At 40.5% G+C, this 21,087-nt stretch overlaps 1 protein-coding gene across 1 annotated transcript; it reads right to left on the reverse strand.

Annotated features, from left to right (window-relative positions):
* Window positions 1–1,757: 1,757 nt before the first annotated feature.
* LOC134753041 (uncharacterized) lies at window positions 1,758–20,978 on the reverse strand. Its single transcript, XM_063688802.1, has 5 exons — window positions 20,930–20,978; window positions 20,040–20,112; window positions 19,731–19,924; window positions 3,786–4,016; window positions 1,758–1,990 (listed from the first exon to the last, which is right to left on the reverse strand). The coding sequence occupies exons 1-5, from the start codon at window positions 20,976–20,978 to the stop codon at window positions 1,764–1,766; spliced, it is 774 nt and encodes a 257-aa protein (XP_063544872.1). The 3' UTR covers window positions 1,758–1,763.
* Window positions 20,979–21,087: the final 109 nt, after the last annotated feature.

Consider the following 21,087-nt stretch of genomic DNA (forward strand, 5'->3'; position numbering starts at 1 on the left):
GAATCCCGTTGCGTCTCCGATAAGATAAATAATCTAGATGATTAGATTATTATTGTTGATATTTTAAAATGATATTTAAAGCCTAATCATTCTTAGAGGCTGCAGAGGGGCATACATTATTTTCTCTTATATTATTTTTGATAGAAGTTACCGAATACGACCAAAACGAAAGCTCTTGGCCTATGTTCAAATATGTTGTTTTTTTTTAAATACTATTCTAAATATTTGTAATTGTCTATTTTAAAAATAAATCTGGATGTTATCTGGACTTGAGGATTGTATTTTTTGCTGTTTCGAAACAGTTCTTAAATTGATTCTTATAGTTATCAAAAAGCTTAATGAAATGAAATATATGTATTAATAACAATTCTTACATGTCGAGGTAGGTACAATATTGAGTGTTCAATATTAATAATTACAATTATTAAAAAAAAAAAAAAATATTATATCGGCTAATAAATAGCTCACAAATAAAATAATCTAATTACACTTATTCGAATTATATGTCAATTATCTTCCTGTTTATTCGAAATATCTTAATATGTCACAATATATAATTTTTAATGATTGTTCAATAATCGTTAGACTAAAATTTTATGTTACGAAAACATTATAATAAGTATAGGTTTCATTTGGTTTCATCAAAGGTGTTTTTTTTTTATGAAATAGGAGGCAAACGAGCAGACGGATCACCTGATGGTAAGCGATTACCGCCGCCCATGGACACCCGCAACACCAGAGGGGTTGTAAGTGCGTTGCCGGCATTTAAGATGGGAATACGCTCTTTTCTTGAAGGTTTGAAGGTCATATCGGTCCGGAAATACCGCAGGCGACAGTTCATTCCACAGTTTGAGTGTACGGATTTTTTAAAGGGTCGGCAACGTGTATGTAACAACCCCGGAGTTGAAGGCGTCCATAGGTTACGGTGACCGCTTACCATTAGGCGGGCCGTATGCTTGTTTGCCACCGACGTGTTATAAATAAACGTTAAACTAAGCTTTTTGAATCTGGTAAAAAAAAAAGATACCAAGCGCCGCTCGGTGCATAAGGCGCCATTCGCACGAGAGTACAAAATGTAGGCGCGAAGGGTTATCGTCCCATAGAAAATTTGAATTTCGCGCCTTTTTCTATTGACAAGATTTGCTTGACGAACTATAGAAAAGATTTTAATAGTTTTCGAAAACTACGTAAAATTAGTGATATACTCTGATATGACTCGTGTCCCTTTGTTTAACCCTCCACACTCATGCGCGAATCACGGCCGGCGCGAAGCCGCGAACGCGAGTGTGGAGCCTAGTTCGCTAATCAGCGAACTAGGCTCCACACTCGCGTATTCGGAGCCGAGTTTGCCCGAAGCGAGGAGATTCGCACCCCTGCCCATACTGCTTTACTGCTTGCGCAACCGCTTGTAGCTCGAGACCTCTTGCTCCAGCGAGGTTCGATAATACTCGGCATGCGAATGTGATCTTTTGATGATTTTATATAATTATGTGCTGATGGAGAGTTCGTACTTATTAGGCAAGTTTAAAAGAAGAAAATCTAAACAAAAAGTACTCTTTAATAATGAGTTTATTACAGGACTGACGCTAAACAACAATCACAAAATAGTCCCACGTCCAGCGGCACGTACACGTGTTAAAGCCGTAACACACTACTGCACCGCACCAAAGTCACGCTGCGCCGCACCCATAAATGAGAGCGAGACAGATATCTCTTTCTGGCGCACCGTGACCTTGGTGCGGTGCGGTAGTGTGTTACGGATATTAACTGGTGGTGAAGTTAGCGTTAGGCACGCACGACACGACGTGGTCCCAGGCGTCGCCGCGGCACCGCATGTACCGGAAGGGGCCGCGGTGCGCGTGGCCGGGCCGGCACGCGGCCGCCACCGCGGCGCCGTCCGGCTGCCAGGTGCTGCACGCCAGGAACTCGTCTTTGAACGCTTTCAGGCACTGGTACTCGACGGTCGGGTCGAACACCAGCTTGCAGTGCTCTGTAATCAATAAATACAGGTTCAGGGCGGGTAAACCAAAGTATAATCTTGCGTCGAATGATGGCATCCATGAATCTAGTATAAGTGGATCGGGCATGAGGGGTGGGGGGAAATTACCGAACGGGATGGTCTTATGCAAAGAATATAATACTCACTAGGAGGTCTTATGTATCTTTCAGTAGGAGTAGCAGAGAAAGCGCTGTTATTGTTTGTCCTTGTCACCACAGTTTCACATTTTTTTTATTCCCCACCGTATATTTAGTATGGTTTATGGTGGGCTTCAAATCTACTCGACCTATCATATTGTCGCATTGCGTATGTTCTGTCCCTCACGGGCGCACGCGTATAGCTTATAGCTGATCTATGTAATGCTAGGTCTATGTCCCTATCACAGTTCCTTCAAGTCTCTTTTGAGGTTTAATAAATAGGGGGTATTACTGCAATGTTCTGCCACCAGTGCAGCACTAGCCCCGTAAAGGCCGTAACACACCGTCGCACCGCACCAAGGTCATTGAGCGACGCATCCATAAGTAAAAGCGAGAAAACGATATCTCTTTCTCGCTCTTACTTCGCACACTTGGTGCGGTGCGATGATGTGGTACGGCCATAAAGCCTAATTCGGTACGTTAGTAAGTAGTTAGTAGTGGCAAGTATTTTAGTCAACCAAAATCGGTCAACTGACCAAAAATCGTTCGTACAGACGAGCGACTTACAAGTGAGTAGAAAATGAAAAGGGCCATCCACACTCGTGCGCTAATTTAGTCAAGTGTTTTAGTTACTAAACGTGTCTGAACACCAACAATTTAGTCGAGTAGATTAGTAAGAGTGGAGGGGGGAGGCTCACTCGCCAGAAAAAATAGAATTAAATGGATCCACTTGTTTCGCGATAGACCCTCAGATTGTGGTAGTGGCGCCCCCTACTCAGACTTTCTCGTAATATTCCCTATTTATTTAAAAAATATTGAATAAATATGTTTTTACGCTGTATTAGGTACCATTTGTCCCCGCAACACGTGACCGCCGCCATACATGAGGTGGGGGACAAATGCCCTCTGTACCCGGCTGGAATAAATGGGAATTAACAGTTTTTACCGTATTTTTATTACTCAAATGTTAGCACAGAGGACCGATTATGTAACTTCAGATATGTGAGCTCTGTGCGAGTAACTTAATAGGGAATATTACGCGAAACTCTGCGAAGGGGGCGCCACTACCACAATCTCTATCGCAAAACAAGAAAATCGTAATTTCGTTATCTAACATCTCTGTCACTCTTAATTGCATATTCGAGCGATAAAGAGGCAGATAGCAAATTTTCGGATTCGCGTTTCCCGGTAGTATCATCAAGTCATATTTTATTATCTCTGAAAGCTTGTCAAAAAACTGTTAAAGGCACAGTATGTACAACTTACTTTATGGTTTACTAAACAGGCTAGTGCTGCACTCTGGTGGCAAAACATTGTGTAATACCCCCTATTAGGGCAATCCTTAAGTCAAATATGTGTAATAGGATATGCCTTTATCAAAAATTTGCTATTGAATTAATAATCTTGAAACTGTAAATTACAATCCAAATTGTGTGGTACGTGTACGGGACAAGGCATACAAAAGATTAAATGTAATGTGCGCGTTCCAATTATAGCTTGAATCTTCTCAAATGATTTTTACGCCTAAGACCGTAATCTGTTAGACAAAAGCCATTGTTTCTTCCAGCGAGCGCGTGGCCATTGTGAGTGAGCGCGTGGCACGCGCCATTGCTTATAAGTTAAGTATACGAGTAGGTATCTACACTCACTTAGACAGCTCGGCGGCTCGTGTCTCCACCGCCCCTCGACACAGATCACGTAAGGGTCCACGGCGCGGTAAGGCTCGTCACACGTCACCAGCAGCACGACGTTGTCGCCGGCCACGCGGTCGCCCGGCCGCGCGCGCGCGTGGTCCGCCACGCGGTACTCGCCGTGCGCGGGGTAGCCGGGCAGGAGGCAGCCGCCGCCGGGGAGGGGGAGCGAGCCGGGGGGCTTACGCTCTGGAATAGAAGGTATCTCTGTCTAATGTCTTGAGATAGAATGAGTATAAAGGCCGTAACACACCGTCGCACCGCACCAAGGTCATTGTGCGACGCATCCATAAGTAAGAGCGAGAAAGCGATATCTCTTTCTCGCTCTTACTTATGCGGTGATGTAATGACCTTGGTGCGGTGCGATGGTGTAGTACGACCATAATGTCAGCAAGCAGCATAGACCTAGCATTACATAGACCAGCTATACGCGTGCGCCCGTAAGGGATAGACATAGATGACGTCATAAACGTGGGGATACCATATTGGTAAAAATTACCCCAATATTTGATATCACGTTGGAGCGATTACCCTGGAGGCAAAGTTAGCTTGTTTGACGGTATTAAAAAATTGTTAAATAAAATGTCAATGGGCCGTTCTTTTTAGGCGTATAAACAATGAAATACCTCCTATAATTCGCGCAGGTGGTACAAAACTAAACATGTTTAGTAAATAAAACGTAAAATAAAATGTATTATGGGTTTTAATTTAAAGAAATCACAAATCGCAATCACACCAATTAATTTACACCACATTTAATCTTCACAACATTTGTTTATTTATTTTTTGGAATTAGAAGTACGAAAAAACTTCGAGGTCAAAATTACCCATAAAATTATGATATTTTCATCTGGTATCCCTAACATGATTGTTATGCAGCTAAATTAAGAAGAAGTTTAAAAATGGCTGACCTCAGACTCCTACCTACCTACGTAATTTGGGCGGATAATTTTACAAATAATGTTTTGTTAATTTGCGTAAATAATTGTGATATTTTTATTGAAATCGTTTGATTCTACATTGCTTTGAGTGTAACGTAATTTTACGATGTTATTCTCACATATTGCGTTAAGGGGAAGGTGTAAAATACCGTACTTACGTGTGAAAGGTTATGATCTCATATTTTTGCTCAGAGCGGCTATTACAGCCGATTACAGAACAATTCACCAGTATTTTATCAAAGTTCAAGCATTCAAAACGCAAACCATCACTATATTTCATAAGAGAAAGCACAATTTCATACAAAACAACGATAATTAAACAAGCAACGAACAAACATGACATGTCACGTACTTATTTGTTTGCCACAACCTCGGTTGTGGCAGCGGTGGAAAAGTGAAACTATGACAAGGACAAACAATAACAGCGCTTTCTCTGCTACTCCTACTGAAAGATACATAAGACTATCCCGTTCGGTCATTTTCCCCCACTCCCCATGACCGATCCAGTTATACTAGATTCATGGCAAGCAGCCACCACCGGGGAGAGGAAACGCGCGATTCAGAGCTTCGCGCGCTCCCTATTACTTACAGTACGCTGTGTCCCTTGGGCCCGACATTCAGAACGCGCGAACCGCGAAGCTACATTTAGGGAACCCGTGGCTTTCGCACACGACCCACATGCCCTTCACAATGATAATGTCAGGCGAAGCAGAGCACCGAGAGCACGTTTACTCATTTTGTCGGTCGCAAGCAGACAACAGACATCAAGAAATCTTACAAAGTTGTCGCGACAGACGCGAATTTATAACGCCCAAGACGAATTTCCTTGCGGCAACACCTAACAGCGCCCTCTAGGTGGAATTGTGGTAAGTTAATCCGATGTGAAGGTTAAAGCAGTAAAAGACAATATGGCGCGTGTGAATGAGCAAGGCGCGCGAGTTCTCGAAAGTGATATAAAGTGAGGAAGTCTACAGCTGTCCAGAATCATCTAAAGCTAAGTATTTTATCTGCTTAGTGGCTCGCAGTGGTGGTATGGTTTCTCTATACGATTATCTCCTTATTTGTTTCGGCTTGCCACGGTCTCCGCCGTGGAAGCAATAAGTTTGTGTGAGTACAACTGGCTACGGTCTCCGCCGTGGAAGTTGTGTGGAGCCCATCTTAGGTAAGGCGGACTAGGTAATTTATAGATTATGTAGGAGAGGGGTGGCTTCGGCTGCTGACGTCTCCTTTATCAATATGTAAGAGTGACCACAACGGTGGCCGACTCTAGGAGTTCTGTGGCCTTGGCTGCTAGGTTCTCCTTTATCCTGTGCAGGAGTGCAGAGATGACTACGGTCGCTTGGTATTCCATTATCAGCACGTATTATGCATGTACTGAGCACACACTTTGCGAAGGGCGACTACATTGGTAGCTGATATATCCTACATCCGGCCGGGTAAGATGTGGCTCGCTAGTAAAGATGTTATATTTATGTGTGGGGTTAATTGTTAGGAGAATACCATGTTCATAGAGCAATTTCACCCACAGATCTCGGTGCGATAATACAGCCGCCATAAATTAAGCGAAGCAGAGACTGAGGCTCCTCTGGCCCTGGAGTAGAGCAGAGGTCCAGAGAGAGCGAGGATGAAGAATCCTTCATAGTATATGAAGGTATGTATGCTAAGCATTCTATAACTTTTACACCCATAGTAACATTATATTTGTTGCCGCCTTTCCCCTTTTTACGGTCTCATTTATATACCGTAGTCGGCTAGGGGAGAGGCGGCCACAATGGTGGTCAATGCTGGGATGCAGCAGATAAAGAACCAAGGCTTATATTATACATATAAAGAATGCAAAGCATACATCTTCACTATAGGCATACATTTACAATCGAAAATTATAGATGGCGCTACGAGTAGCGAAAGTTTTATATTTGATGTATACGTTTTAAGGTATTTTCTTACGATGTCTGGTTAGGCATTAATTTGGGCTCGATTAAATAAAGAGGCTGGCAGTAATACTTACTAATTGAAGATAATTTGAGTAAAAAAGGTCATGTTTTTATTCGCGTAACCGGCAGAAAATAGACATTGTACGGACTGCCAACATGAAGAAATTGCATCATGGTGAACGGAAATGGCAGAAAGACGTTTCTATTAAAGATGTATTTATTTTCCAATTAGAAAGGAGAAGCTAACTAGCAAGAAGAATATACAGAGATAAAAATAAAATTTACTGAAGCATTTGTCTGTATTTATCAATTATGATACTTATTATTTTTATATTAAGTGATACTATTGAGTAATAGTACCTTAGAGTTACCAACATAATCGCAAGAATAGACTAGGCTAGACACCTAGGAAAGGCCCGAAGTCAGCGACAGGTGTTGCCACTTCAGGAAGACTACCCAAGAAGTCGGCGGAAATACATGGATCATCGGGACTATCAAGATAACTAAAGAAAAGGAAAAAATTTAGTTACTAAGTGGATTCGACTTTGAAAAGTTATGCGATAATTAATTACCAATTAGACGGTTAGGTAGTTACGTTGTAGCAAACTATACCTAGTGATAAAGAGGTAATATATTTAAGTTTATGAATTTAAGATAAATTGATTGTTTAATATTTTTAAAAGATTAGCACATTCAAAAGGAGTATGATAAGAAGGTAAAAAAGAATCATAATGACTAATTGGTATCTTATAAGAAATATACGCGTAGTAAATGAGAGTTTGTATACTCTTTATTTGCTTCGTGTATCATATTATACCTTTTATCTGGTTCCAAGAAATAGAGTCTATCATCATTTACAAGGAATTAGCTTAGAAAACGTGAGAATTTTCAACAAGAGTTCGAGATTCGTTCCGTATTTGATAAAAATTTAGGGAGAAGTTGAGTCGACTTTGGCAACATTGACTGCTGAACCTTACACTTTAATCGCTTCGCCATTTTAAATTGTTGGTGGACGGTCCTGATACAGTCGCAAGCTTCCCCAAGAAGGCTCAAAATTTAAAGGTACAGGGAATTCGCCGCCGCCAACCATACCGGACAAGACAACCTCGGATTTGACAAAAACCCCTGATTATACAAAGTTACTCGGACTAGACTATCTCGGTAAGTTTTTAAACATTTTCTTTGTAGTGATAGTACCTTATTCTAAAATATAGGTACAGGATCATCATTTACACCGGCGTGGTCGAGGACAACCATGCGGTGGCCATGATTATTTTAAGGTTAAAACAAAGAAAAGTATTAAATTTAATGAAGTTTCTTTCGTTATTGTGTGAATTACGGGTCTATTTCATCCTTTTATTGAATTGTTTTAACTTTCTAGAAATTTACGAGATGAAATAAGCTTATACGGTATGGTAATAAAGTTCAGTCGTAGAAACTTCTAGAACATGGCGGATCTTAATATTTTCACAAGTTACAGGACCTTTTAGAACATTCTCACGGGTTCTAAGATAGATAGTTCGGTATTTTTCCATTTCATTATACTCTTATTGGAAATTCAAAATACAGTTAACTTCCCTTCTAATTGATCTTATGAGTTCATAAGTAAAGTTTTATTTGAGGTTATTTTGAATAATCACAGATATGGAAAGATTTAGTACCTGTCATTTGAACTAAAATTACTTGAGGGAATTTATACCCAATTTATTTTACATAAATTAGCTACGAAAGGCCAGGTTATGTTATATTATATCATTCATAACAATTGTGCTGTGTATAGATATAAGCTGACACTTTCTTTGCAGGTATTATAATTATAATTATGTGTTCCTGGATTTATTGAATAAGTGTTTCTTTCAAGTGTTCAAATACCAATAAATAATCAAACAAGTGAAAAAAAAAAAAAAAAAAATTATTTCAAGAGTTCAAGTGGTAGCTAACGTTAACGGTAGATTTTGTATTGTGGTAACAGTGTACAAACGTCATCGTCACTTACTGATTTTAACAAGGCCTCAGGCTTGGCCTGGTGGAACCTATAAATGATATAAAAGAAAGATAGGTCGCCGAGCACATTCATATGTCAGTATGTATGTTATGTTGTTAATCACTTTTATTTTGTCTTCTTTCATGGTAATTTTGAAGGAAACTTTTATTCGATTAAGTCAATGATTTTAATTAGATAAAGTAAATTGGATTCAACTTTATCTCTTTAAGTTTCAAATTTGAAAGGCTTGTAAGGGTCTTTAGTTGAACCTTGATTTCAATATTTGATTTTATTAAAATAAATAATGAATGAAATTATTAAAAAATTAATAAAACTAAATTATTATAAAATAAAATTATTGAGTTAATATCATTAAAATTTTAGATTAAAGGAATTTAGGTTATATAGGTTTGTCTCTGTACTTTACAGGCTTAGACAAGACTAAAGCTTAAACAAAACATCAAAATGGACGATATTCTTTTAAGAAGGCTTAGGCTCATTAACGACAAACTCACTACGGACTTAGAAATAATTCCTGATATAGTAAATTCAGAAAACTTAATGCAGGCTCAAATTGCATACAGTAAATTGGAAGCGTCTCTGAAAAGGCTTAGCACCGACCTGATAGAATATTTCAGACTAGCTTCGACTCCCGCGTCCGATGAAATCTGCTTAATAAGTGAAGTACAACTTCAAGCCGAGGAGACTTTAGCGGAGCTTAAGGTGAAGATCGACCAAGTGACTTCGACGAACAAACCTTCCGAGAAACTAACAGAACCGAACTCCTCGTGCCGACTTCCTAAACTTCAACTGCCGGTGTACAGCGGGGACGTACTAGCCTGGTGTGAATTCTGGGACGTCTTCAGAAGCAACATCGATTCAAGGAACCTGCCTGAAGTGGACAAGCTATCATATCTTAAGACTTCAGTGGCAGGAGATGCCAAGAAAGCCATTGACGGACTGTCAACTACTAATGCCAACTATGATATCGCAGTTTCGATATTGAAAGAGCGGTTTGGCAAGACGTCTCATTTAATAGATGCACACTATGCTGCACTATATAAGGTTAAGATGGCAAAAGGCTCCGCTGAAGATTGCAGGAAGACATTCAACGAAATTGAGAAGCATCTTAAAATTTTAGAGTCGTTAGGTGAAGATATTAACCACAATCATCTACGATTCATGCTATTGGAGAAATTTCCTTCGGAACTAGTATACGAAATAAAACTAAAAGTTAATGATGAATCTATACAGGAACTCAGAGGCCAGTTAGATAGAATTATCACCGCTAAGGAGGATTCAGAAAGGATCGCGGGCAGGAAACGCCCTCATGAAACGGAAGATAGTACCGTTGGAACTCTTCATATAAACGCAAAACGTGCGAAATACGCAAACCAACCCCAACCACAACACAGTAACCAGAAGAAACAAAACCAACAAGGAGGCTTTGATAGAAGATCGGTGCAGATCAAGAAGTTTATTGGTTTTAAGAAACAGAATAAAGGGAACAGACCGAACCAAACTCAAACTTCAAATAAAGGTCAATCCGAACCTCAGCCGGGCCCCTCTGGAGAGAAGAAAGAATGGGTATGCGTCTTTTGCAAAGGGAATCACTTTAATGACAAATGCACTGAAGCTACTACCTTGGTAGAAAGAAAGAAACGACTAGGAAAACGATGCTTCCTATGTTTTAAGTTAAATCACTTTATGAAAGATTGCAAGATCGGTCGTAAGTGTACCGTTTGCCACGGTGAAGTACTGCATAACCGAGCTTTATGTCCTTTAAATTTTCAGAAGGAAGGCCCGGTGAAGAAACAGTTGTGACTGTCCTAGAAGAGGGTATTACAACGCTCCAAACAGCAATAGTTTATGCAAACCCCTTAGATGATAAAAATAAACAATATAAATATAGACTTCTTTTAGATCCCGGTTCTCAACGCTCCTATGTCACGTTTCAAACGGCCAAAGAATTGAAGCTTCCCGTCGAAGAAGAAAGTCATTTAGTAGTGTTCACCTTTGGTGATGATCCTCCTAAAGAAATACACAGCCCTATAGTTACTCTACAGTTGCTGTCAAGAACAAATAAGAAGATAGTTATACGGGTTAACTGCGTAGAACGTATTTCAAGAGGGTACATACCTAATGTCAAGATGAAGGACTTACCGGAGACATATGTACTAGCGGATGACGGTTCGTTAAGCGGACCAGTACAGATTCTGGTCGGAAACGAGTACTATTGTAACATAACCTATGAGAAGAAAGTACAATTGGACAGTAACCTGTTTCTGATCGACTCTGCCCTTGGTTGGATAATAAGTGGTAGAACAGAATCACAACTTAGTGACGAACCGTACGTAGTGACTTACACTCAGACTTGCATTGACCAGACCCACCTCTTTGTGATGCTGACATAAAGAGCCTTTGGGAACTAGAATGTATAGGTATCAGTGATTCCCCAAGAGCAACTAGAGAAGAAGAAGCGATCAAGTATTTCAACGATACTACAGTTAACCTAAATAATCGTTACACGGTAAGCTGGCCTTGGATAACTTATCCACCTGACTTACCTAACAATTTTGGAATGGCCTTTGGTCGCTTATCAAGCTTATTGAAGCGTATGGATCAAGACACGTTACTAGCGTATAGCGATACTTTTAAACAACAATTAGATAAAGGTATAATAGAAATAGTACCTACTTCAAGAATGTCAATGGGTAACCTCGTGCATTACTTACCTTTCCACGGAGTAAATCATCGAGGGAAACCTATGAGGATAGTTTATGATGCTAGCTCTAAGAGTAGCAAGGATACGAAAAGTCTGAACGAATGTTTGTACAGAGGACCACTCATGTTAGAAGACCTCACTGGCTTACTTATAAAATTTAGAACCCATCAAATAGGTTTAACCTCAGATATTGAGAAAGCTTTTTTACAGATGGCGTTGCATGAAAAGGATCGTGATGTTACCAGATTCTTGTGGCTCAAAGATACCTCTAAACCGGTATCTCAGGACAACCTACTATACCTTAGATTTTGTAGAGTACCATTCGGCGTCATTTCTTCACCGTTTTTACTTAATGCAACTATCAAACACCACCTGTCCAAAGCGGAAGACCAACAAGTCAAACAGAAAGCGAATGACATATATGTAGATAACTTTGTATCGGGTTCCAACACTACGGATGAAGCGATGGAGCTCTACAGAAACCTAAAAGGGTCTTTTCAAGATATTTCAATGTCACTCAGGGATTGGAGTTCGAATTCTAAGGAATTCATGAAGAAGGTTTCTGATACATATAAAAAAGATAAAGTAAAGGTACTTGGGTTAGAATGGGACATCAAAAGGGATACTCTTCAGTTGAAGCCTAACTTGCAAGAGGAAGCGGTAACAAAAAGAGGAGTACTGAAGACTATCGCATCAATCTACGATCCATGTGGTTATGCTGCACCCTATACCCTAGCGTCTAAACTTTTTCTACAAAGACTTTGGAAGGCTGGAGTATTATGGGACTCACCGTTATCAAGCGAACTAACGGAAGAATGGAACATAATCCGACAGAATTTGAAAGCCATTGGAGAAGTGTCGGTGGACAGATGCTACATAAAGACACCAATGGAAAGGAACTACCAACTACACTGTTTCACAGATGCCTCTCTACAGGCTTATGCAGCATCAGTTTTTTTAGTTTGCGGTTCAAAGAGAAGTTTCATTATGGGAAAATCCCGTCTGATACCGGTAAAAGACCAGGAGAGTCTCAAGATACCCCGTCTGGAACTTTTAGGAGTACTGATTGGCAGTAGGCTAATAAAGTTCGTTCTTAAGTTTCTTCAGCAGAAGATAGTAAGGCAAGTCTTGTGGACCGACAGCCAGATTGTTGTAGAATGGTGCAAATCTGATAAACTGTTGCCACCCTTCGTTGCCAGGCGGGTAGAAGAGATCAGAAAGAATAAAGATCTGGAGATCAGATACCTTTCAACAGACCTGAATCCAGCAGACGTAGGCACCAGACCCACCTGTTCGAGAGAGGACAGAGAGAAATGGCTGACTGGTCCACAATTTATAGTAGAAGATCCTAAGACGTGGCCAACTACAACTAGCAGTGGACCAACCAGTTCTCTCTTGATTGGGGAGGGTCTTGGAATCCAAGAAGAAGAACCGATGGAAACAGTTGATCCAAACATACCCGATGTTAGTCTGATGGAAACGAGACATAGTGCAACCGCAAAAGAAGTAACCGCACAAGAAAATGATCAGACGCCAGATGATAAGTTTCTAAGGTTGAAAGAAATTCAAGCTGAATACTTTCCTCTAGAGGTAGAAGGAAAAGTAACTAGTTTAAGTTTGAATTTAGGCGTATTTAAAGACATAGATGACTTACTAAGATGTAAAGGTCGTATGAAACATGCAGACTGGTCATTTGATAAACGCTACCCTATACTTATACCGAAAAATTCAGACTTCACCAACGAAACTATAATGAAGATTCATCGAGAAAATATGCATGTTGGCGTGAGTCACACGTTAAGCAAGATAAGGGAAACTTACTGGATACCACAAGGAAGAAGCAAAGTTCAAAATATTTTGAGGAAATGTCCTGAATGTAAGAAACATGACGGAGGGCCATATAAACTACCGGAAACTCCTGCTTTACCGAAAGAGAGGGTTAATTATAGTTCTCCATTTACATACGTTGGCACAGACTACCTGGGACCACTTCTAGTTAACAATGGGAATGGCAGTTGCAAAAGGTGGATTAGCCTCTACACATGTTTAGCTGTAAGAGCCATTCATCTAGAAGTTGTAAAGGACCTAACGGCGGAAGAAGGTTTAATGGCCTTACGTAGAATGATCTCAACAAGAGGAGTACCTTCCTTGATAACGTCTGATAACGCGGCTCACTATAAGTTACTCTCAGAGATTCTTCAGATCCCATACTGCTTAGATAAGGAGATAAGATGGAAATTTATACCACAGTTAGCACCATGGCATGGAGGTTTCTACGAAAGATTGGTCGGTTTAGTTAAGAACTGTATGAAGAAAACTTTACAGAAACATCTATTGAACGACAGCCAGCTCGTTACAGCGGTAAAAGAAATTGAAGCAGTTCTGAACACAAGACCATTAACATACGTGGATTCAGAGCCTGATCATGTACTAAAACCATCAGACTTCCTTACCATGGGAAAGTGTATTACTATGGAAACGTCGAATAAGGATCCTACGTCACAAGGGACGGTGACTAAAGATAACCTAATTAAAGGTTGGAAGAAAGCACAGATAATTCTACGAGAGTTTAAAGAGATGTTTGAGAACAGGTACCTCCTAAATTTGAGAGAAAGATATTCCCACCACCCTAAAGAACCTAGGGTGACTTCAAAGTTAGAACCAAAGATAGGTCAAATCGTGCAGATTAAAGGTGACACGAGGAATAGGATCAACTGGAAAGTTGGGAAAATAGTATCTTTAAGGGAAAGCGTCGATGGATTATATAGGGTTGCCACGGTACGAGTAGGAGATACCGAATACACAAGATCTATCACGCATCTCTACCCTTTAGAGATCGAAGAGGGAGAAGAACACTGTAAACAAACATCACCTTATAACGAAAGCGCAGAAGAACCTCTGCAGCTTCCTGACCTTCCACCTCCATCTTGCGGGAACGTTGACGTCCAAGACGTTGCTGAGTCTCCTTCTGAACAAAGATTCACTCCAGTAACAGCTAGAGATGATCCAGAAGAAGAAGTTCTACCCTATGCCTCGCCAGTAGAGGAAAGGAGTTCCTTCAAACAAGTAGTAGAGTCTACATCTAGTAAGTTAAACGAGCCTAAGCCTAAGTCTATGTCCGAACCAGAACCACTCGCAGTCGTCGACCCCGAGTATTACGATCACACTGATCCCGAGTTACACCACTTGGAGGAAATTGCGCCAGAAGGACAAGAAGACGAATCAAGACCTAAAAGAGCCGCAGCTCTTCGGGCCCTTGAAAAGATTAAAGAATGGACCAGCAATCTAGTCGCTGTGCTTCTGCCTGAGGCGGGGAGTGTCGCGACAGACGCGAATTTATAACGCCCAAGACGAATTTCCTTGCGGCAACACCTAACAGCGCCCTCTAGGTGGAATTGTGGTAAGTTAATCCGATGTGAAGGTTAAAGCAGTAAAAGACAATATGGCGCGTGTGAATGAGCAAGGCGCGCGAGTTCTCGAAAGTGATATAAAGTGAGGAAGTCTACAGCTGTCCAGAATCATCTAAAGCTAAGTATTTTATCTGCTTAGTGGCTCGCAGTGGTGGTATGGTTTCTCTATACGATTATCTCCTTATTTGTTTCGGCTTGCCACGGTCTCCGCCGTGGAAGCAATAAGTTTGTGTGAGTACAACTGGCTACGGTCTCCGCCGTGGAAGTTGTGTGGAGCCCATCTTAGGTAAGGCGGACTAGGTAATTTATAGATTATGTAGGAGAGGGGTGGCTTCGGCTGCTGACGTCTCCTTTATCAATATGTAAGAGTGACCACAACGGTGGCCGACTCTAGGAGTTCTGTGGCCTTGGCTGCTAGGTTCTCCTTTATCCTGTGCAGGAGTGCAGAGATGACTACGGTCGCTTGGTATTCCATTATCAGCACGTATTATGCATGTACTGAGCACACACTTTGCGAAGGGCGACTACATTGGTAGCTGATATATCCTACATCCGGCCGGGTAAGATGTGGCTCGCTAGTAAAGATGTTATATTTATGTGTGGGGTTAATTGTTAGGAGAATACCATGTTCATAGAGCAATTTCACCCACAGATCTCGGTGCGATAATACAGCCGCCATAAATTAAGCGAAGCAGAGACTGAGGCTCCTCTGGCCCTGGAGTAGAGCAGAGGTCCAGAGAGAGCGAGGATGAAGAATCCTTCATAGTATATGAAGGTATGTATGCTAAGCATTCTATAACTTTTACACCCATAGTAACATTATATTTGTTGCCGCCTTTCCCCTTTTTACGGTCTCATTTATATACCGTAGTCGGCTAGGGGAGAGGCGGCCACAAAAGTCTGACATCTTTTTTGGGGTTCCGTACCCAAAAGGTAATAACAGGACCCTATTACTAAGACTCCGCTGTCCGTCTGTCTATCACTAGGCTGTATCTCGTGAACCGTGATAGTTGAAATTTTCACAGATGATGTATTTCTGTTACCGCTATAACAACAAATACTATAAAGTACGGAACCCTCGGTGCGCGAGTCCGACTCGCACTTGGCCGGTTTTTCTTGGTTTATTTAAAACCAACAAAACGGCCTTCTTGGCACATTCACTTCGTACAGTCTGGCAAAAATTAAAAAGTGGCAACACAATTGGGTAGGTAAAGTTTTTTGAAGATAGGCAAATTATATTTTTATCCGATAGTATTCGTCATAACGATCACGGAAATGCAGCTCTTTCATTTTTATTTCGTATTATTTATTAAATATATTTTTTTGAGTGACCGAGATGACGTTTGTGAAATTTAATAGCAGATCAGACACTGCAATGCCTGTGCACGTGATTTAATTGATGAGATAGAAAAAAAAAACGATGTCAAGTCAACTGTCAGTGTCACTTAGCTGTCATTGCCGAAAAATAACCTCAGAATAATAACTAAAGCATATTCTGATGCGATTTAGTGTTATCATATGGTTATCATTGAGATTTTCGACGACCTCAGCACGAGCCACGGACTTCTGATTCCCCACGACATCTGCGAGTATTTGGACAAAGATTAAATCTACTTTCGACAACTTGGCACTGCATATTGGACGTTTTCTTGCCTTCACGACGACCCGACCCTTGCGCAGACCCTGGACTGAGTTTTGCAAGAAGGATGAGCGAGTTTATGCGAGCAGATTGTACAAACTTGCCCCACATGGACCTAGTTATCATTTTAAATTATTATCATAACAGTGATAAGCACAGCAATGCCGCCGAAATTAGAGGAGCGAAGGCCCTCCTGTACGTATCAGTGAAATACATACATTAAACATTTTGTTATTTATATTTTACCTGCAATGTTTAGTCTACATATAGACCTTAAACCTTAACTTCATTCATTTTTTATTGTTTTAGGGCATCAAGGAACGGATATGTGGAAAATAATGTAGGCTATGTCGAAATAAAAAGAAGCAACACAGAATGTATTCTTCGGGCTGAAGTTGTACCGGAGACCAAATTAAGAAAAAAAAAATTATATTGTGACCGTTCACTTAGACAAAAATAATAATAATGTCAATGATGCATCATGTGATAGTGAGGATTGCCCTGCATCAGCTGGTAAATAAAGTCTTATAATAAGTGCCCAAAGGCACACAGAATCGGTTAATGAGACAGGCCGAGAACGAGTGTGTACAGCCCACAATAAGGTTTTGTGTAACCCGTGCGAAGCCGGGGCACTATAAATGTTTATTTAAATGCCTGAATCTCAGAATGTATTTTTTTTTTTCAAACTTTAAATCATTGTAGTGTAGTGATACCTAAATCTCAAATTAGGGGAGAGTGGGTCATAGTGAATTACTTTTTCAGACGGTCAATAAAGTGAATATTAAGTACTATAATAACCTACGTTTTATTCTTGTTCTTCATTTCTACAAAATATTTAGATTTGTATTAAAATGGCCCTTGTTTGACGCAGGTATGTACCTTACCGTTCGAGAAATGGGCCCCTGGTATTTGTGTGTTGAGCAATCGTTATTTGTTTTACAGGGGGGCAAAGTTGTTGTTTAAAGTGGAATTTTGAGCGTTGCAAGGGTTTCAAAGCACGAGGATTAAACAAATTTTGCCTCCGAGTGAAACACAAAAATTTTCACCACACCAACCCGAAGAAAATATTAACTATCAAACAAGACCAAATCCAAATGATCATTCAAAATCATCATTTAAAAGTCAATTCCACCAGCTAACCTAAGGAAACAACTCAAAATTTGCATCTGATTACTTTGCCCCACGCCCCACATGTGGATAAAATACAACTTTCTCATCAGTTTTTGAATAATCAAGAGAGATATTGTTCCTGACTCATGGGTGTTTTTTATGTATATGAGTATGTACTTATCTATATTGGTATTTTGTATATCGTCTCCTAGTACCCTTAGTACAGTCGCCATCAGATATATCGGAGCGGCCGATGTGCTCAAAAATATCTGAACACATACCCTCACGCCTTGACAATAAAGACGTGCTCAGATATTTGTGAGAACTTTAGCCGGTCTGATATATCTGATGGGAACTGTACTTACAAACTTTTCTTAGTTTGGGGCTAGGTCGATCTTCGTGTAGGATGTCCCCTAATACTTATTATATGATTTATTTGATGTGTTTGTTTATGTAAAAGGATATTCATTTGTGGATTTATATAATAAAACGAGACAAAAAATATTTGATTTTTATTATACTGCTTTGCAAGTTTACTAGAGCACATGCTATCAAAACGGCTTCATCTACATACTGGACATGATTATGGTTTACAGTCGAGTGAGGTTCCAAGAATGCGGATTCCCTCAACCGCCGTATGACATGTTCCATGTGTACCCGCAAGCTGGCGATCACTTTGGTTTGTATTACCTCGGCTTTGGAAGGTGTCTCTTTCGAAGAAACAGTTGCAAGCAGTTTCCTGAAACGATAAAACTTTTGTTCAATAACATTTAAAACATTTAAAAATGTTTACTTATTAGCCTTAAGATCAATACTGTCACTAACACAAAATGATCCAAGGTGGTTGTGAGTAAATTAATTACACAAGCCTTAAAGAACTTGTTTAAAGTGATTTTAAGTTTTTAAACAGCATTCCTTAAACTGCAGCTAGAGGGTTATGATTTTAGACAGTAATACCTACAGTAGCAATGTGTAAAAAATATGTAATATTTGACAAATGAAGAATAATGATGTTAACGAAAGAACACGGCAACTTTGTAGCCAAAAAGGACCTACATTAAAGACTACAATCTTAATATGGGACATTTTCTATGAAAAGGGACCTTATTGTCGATGGCGCTTACGCCGCACAGCGTCGCGCGGTATTGTATTTATATCGGAGCATCGTTTATAATGGCGTAAGCGCCATCGATAATAAGGTCCCTTTTTATAGAAAACACCACATATGTAGATTATTATAAACAATACTTACATTGATATGGTCCTCACATACATATAAGTTGCGTTTTGGGCAATATATCTCCAATGCTTGGCACCAAATCGCTTGTAAAGACTTTGGTATGCTTAAATAAGCCGACGTGGTAAAGTCTCGTCTGCGCTTCTTACACGACGGCACAAAACACTGAAGTTCATCCCTGTAATATTGTAGATCCATTCGTGCGTTTTCAGATTCTGGTTCCATGGTGTCTGTGATCTTAATTTACTAATTTATCAGTCCAAGGGTCAGCGCAGGGGTCGGGTCGTCGTGAGGGAAGAAAACGTTGTCCAATAAGCAGTGCCAAGTTGTCGAAAGTAGATTCAATCTTTGTCCAAATACTCGCAGATGTCGTGGTGAATCAGAAGTCCTTGGGACGTGCTGAGGTCGTCAAAAATCTCAATGATAACAGTAAATCGCAAAACGCAAGGTAACAGAAAGGTTGGGCCGTTATTTTTATTTTTTCGGCAATGACAGCTAAGGCTAAGTGACACTGACAGTTGTCATCGTTTTTTTTCTATCTCATCAATTAAATCACGTGCACAGGCATTAGTGCGATCTGCTGTTAAATTTCACAAACGTCATCTCGGTCACTTAAAAATATATATTTAATAAATAATACGAAATAAAAATAAAAGAGCTGCATTTCCGTGATCGCTATGACGCATACTATCGGATAAAAATATAATTTGCCTATCTTCAAAAAACTTTACCTACCCAATTCCAATCAATCTAAAGGTCCCTCCACACTCATGCGCGAATCGCGGCGCGAAGCCTGGAGTGGGCTTAAGACGCATACGGGATGGGGCGGTCCCACCAGTTGAACCTGTACTGGGTAGCGACGGAGCTCTCCCTGTAGCCAGGGTCCCTGTAGACCAGCAGCTATGATAACCTAGAATACTTACTCCTGCACTGCGGGATGGGGCGGTCCCACCAGTTGTACTTGCACTGGGTAGCGACGGAGCTCTCCCTGTAGCCAGGATCGCAGTGAAGGGTCAGCTTCAGGACGGCGCTGCGCCGCCCGCTGGACTGGAAGCGCCCGTGCGCTGGCTTGCGAGGCTTTCGGCACTCGTTGCTGTTGATAAGTAGTTCTGATAACCTGATAAGGATTAAAGAACAGATAATTTTCGAGAAGAGATGCGTTTCGATATTTACAATTTACATAGCATAATCACGAAAAATACATGGTGGTATTAAGTATGTATTGTAAGTACCTGGCGATAGCCTCGACACGGTCGCTCGGGGTCTGTGAGGTCCGGGCCTGCTCAGTGTGTGGGCTCTCTTGATCTGTGTACAACATGTAAAATAAATTAAAATATTTTTCGCCGCACCAGCACGTAAAGGCTCTCTTTATCTACAAGAGTTACAAAGTGATTTGGAACCTATTTTGAGCTGTTTTCTTGTGTTGGCTGGTAGAATTGACTTATGTGATGACTTGATACATTTTAGATTTTATTTGTAATGTTTTAAGCCCGCTCCAGACTACGAGGCTTCGTGCCGCGATTCGTGCACGAGTGTGGAGGAGCTTTACATGTAGAGTTAGACCAAGCTAAGTTGGCAGGGATTTTGATAGCCCACTGTGCAAGTGTTATTTTAAACGTCAAGCTTCTATAAAATTATGACGTATAAATAACACTTGCGCAGTCTGTGCTCGCAAAATCGCTGCCAACTTAGCTTGGTCTAACTCTAGGACCCATTTTCCTCGCGTTGGTGTGGTGAAAAATTTATTTTTCACTCGCTCACCAAGGTCGCGGTGCGGTGCGGTAGTCTGCTTTAATAATTATATTAATATATTAATTATATTAATAATAGTTTTAACAAAGATAGATATAACTCCGTAATAGATGGATACAGTCTAAGGAAAAAACGTGCCTCGAAAATCAAGAAAATTTTCGTATGTCGAAATCGTATTTTTATAAATCTTCATTTTTAGTTTTAAAGTGTGTCGACAGATGGCAGTGAATTTACTGGGGTTACAAAATTTACTATGACAGTACCGCTCTAGTATAAGTTACTCTATGGTTTTAATAATTGCTCGTCGCGACGCTGAGCCGAACGGAATCGAGAGCGCCCGAAAGGTCCAGTGTCACCCCACAGCTGTTACCTTCGCCATCTCCCCCTCCAGCTAACAGCGCAGCCATCGCTGGGCTCATCGCCCTTCTTGCTACACTCGTGGTGGTTGTCAATGCAGTTGTCGTGACAGTGGCCGTCGTTGTCGTAAGCGTTTTCGTTGTTTCTGTAGGGGCGAATATTAGAAAATTA

Source organism: Cydia strobilella, chromosome 26 (genome assembly GCF_947568885.1).
Source record: "Cydia strobilella chromosome 26, ilCydStro3.1, whole genome shotgun sequence".
In the NCBI taxonomy this organism is placed as follows: Eukaryota; Metazoa; Arthropoda; class Insecta; order Lepidoptera; family Tortricidae; genus Cydia; species Cydia strobilella.

Bases quoted from the DNA above. Each gene is read 5' to 3' on its own strand.
- LOC134753041 (XM_063688802.1), bottom strand. From the start codon at position 20,978: ATGAGCCCAGCGATGGCTGCGCTGTTAGCTGGAGGGGGAGATGGCGAA. The intron at 4,017-19,730 runs GTAAGTATTCTA...CTTCTATTCCAG, and splicing joins CCCCATCCCGCAGTGCAGGA to AGCGTAAGCCCCCCGGCTCG. The intron at 1,991-3,785 runs GTGAGTGTAGAT...TATTGATTACAG, and splicing joins CGAGCCGCCGAGCTGTCTAA to AGCACTGCAAGCTGGTGTTC.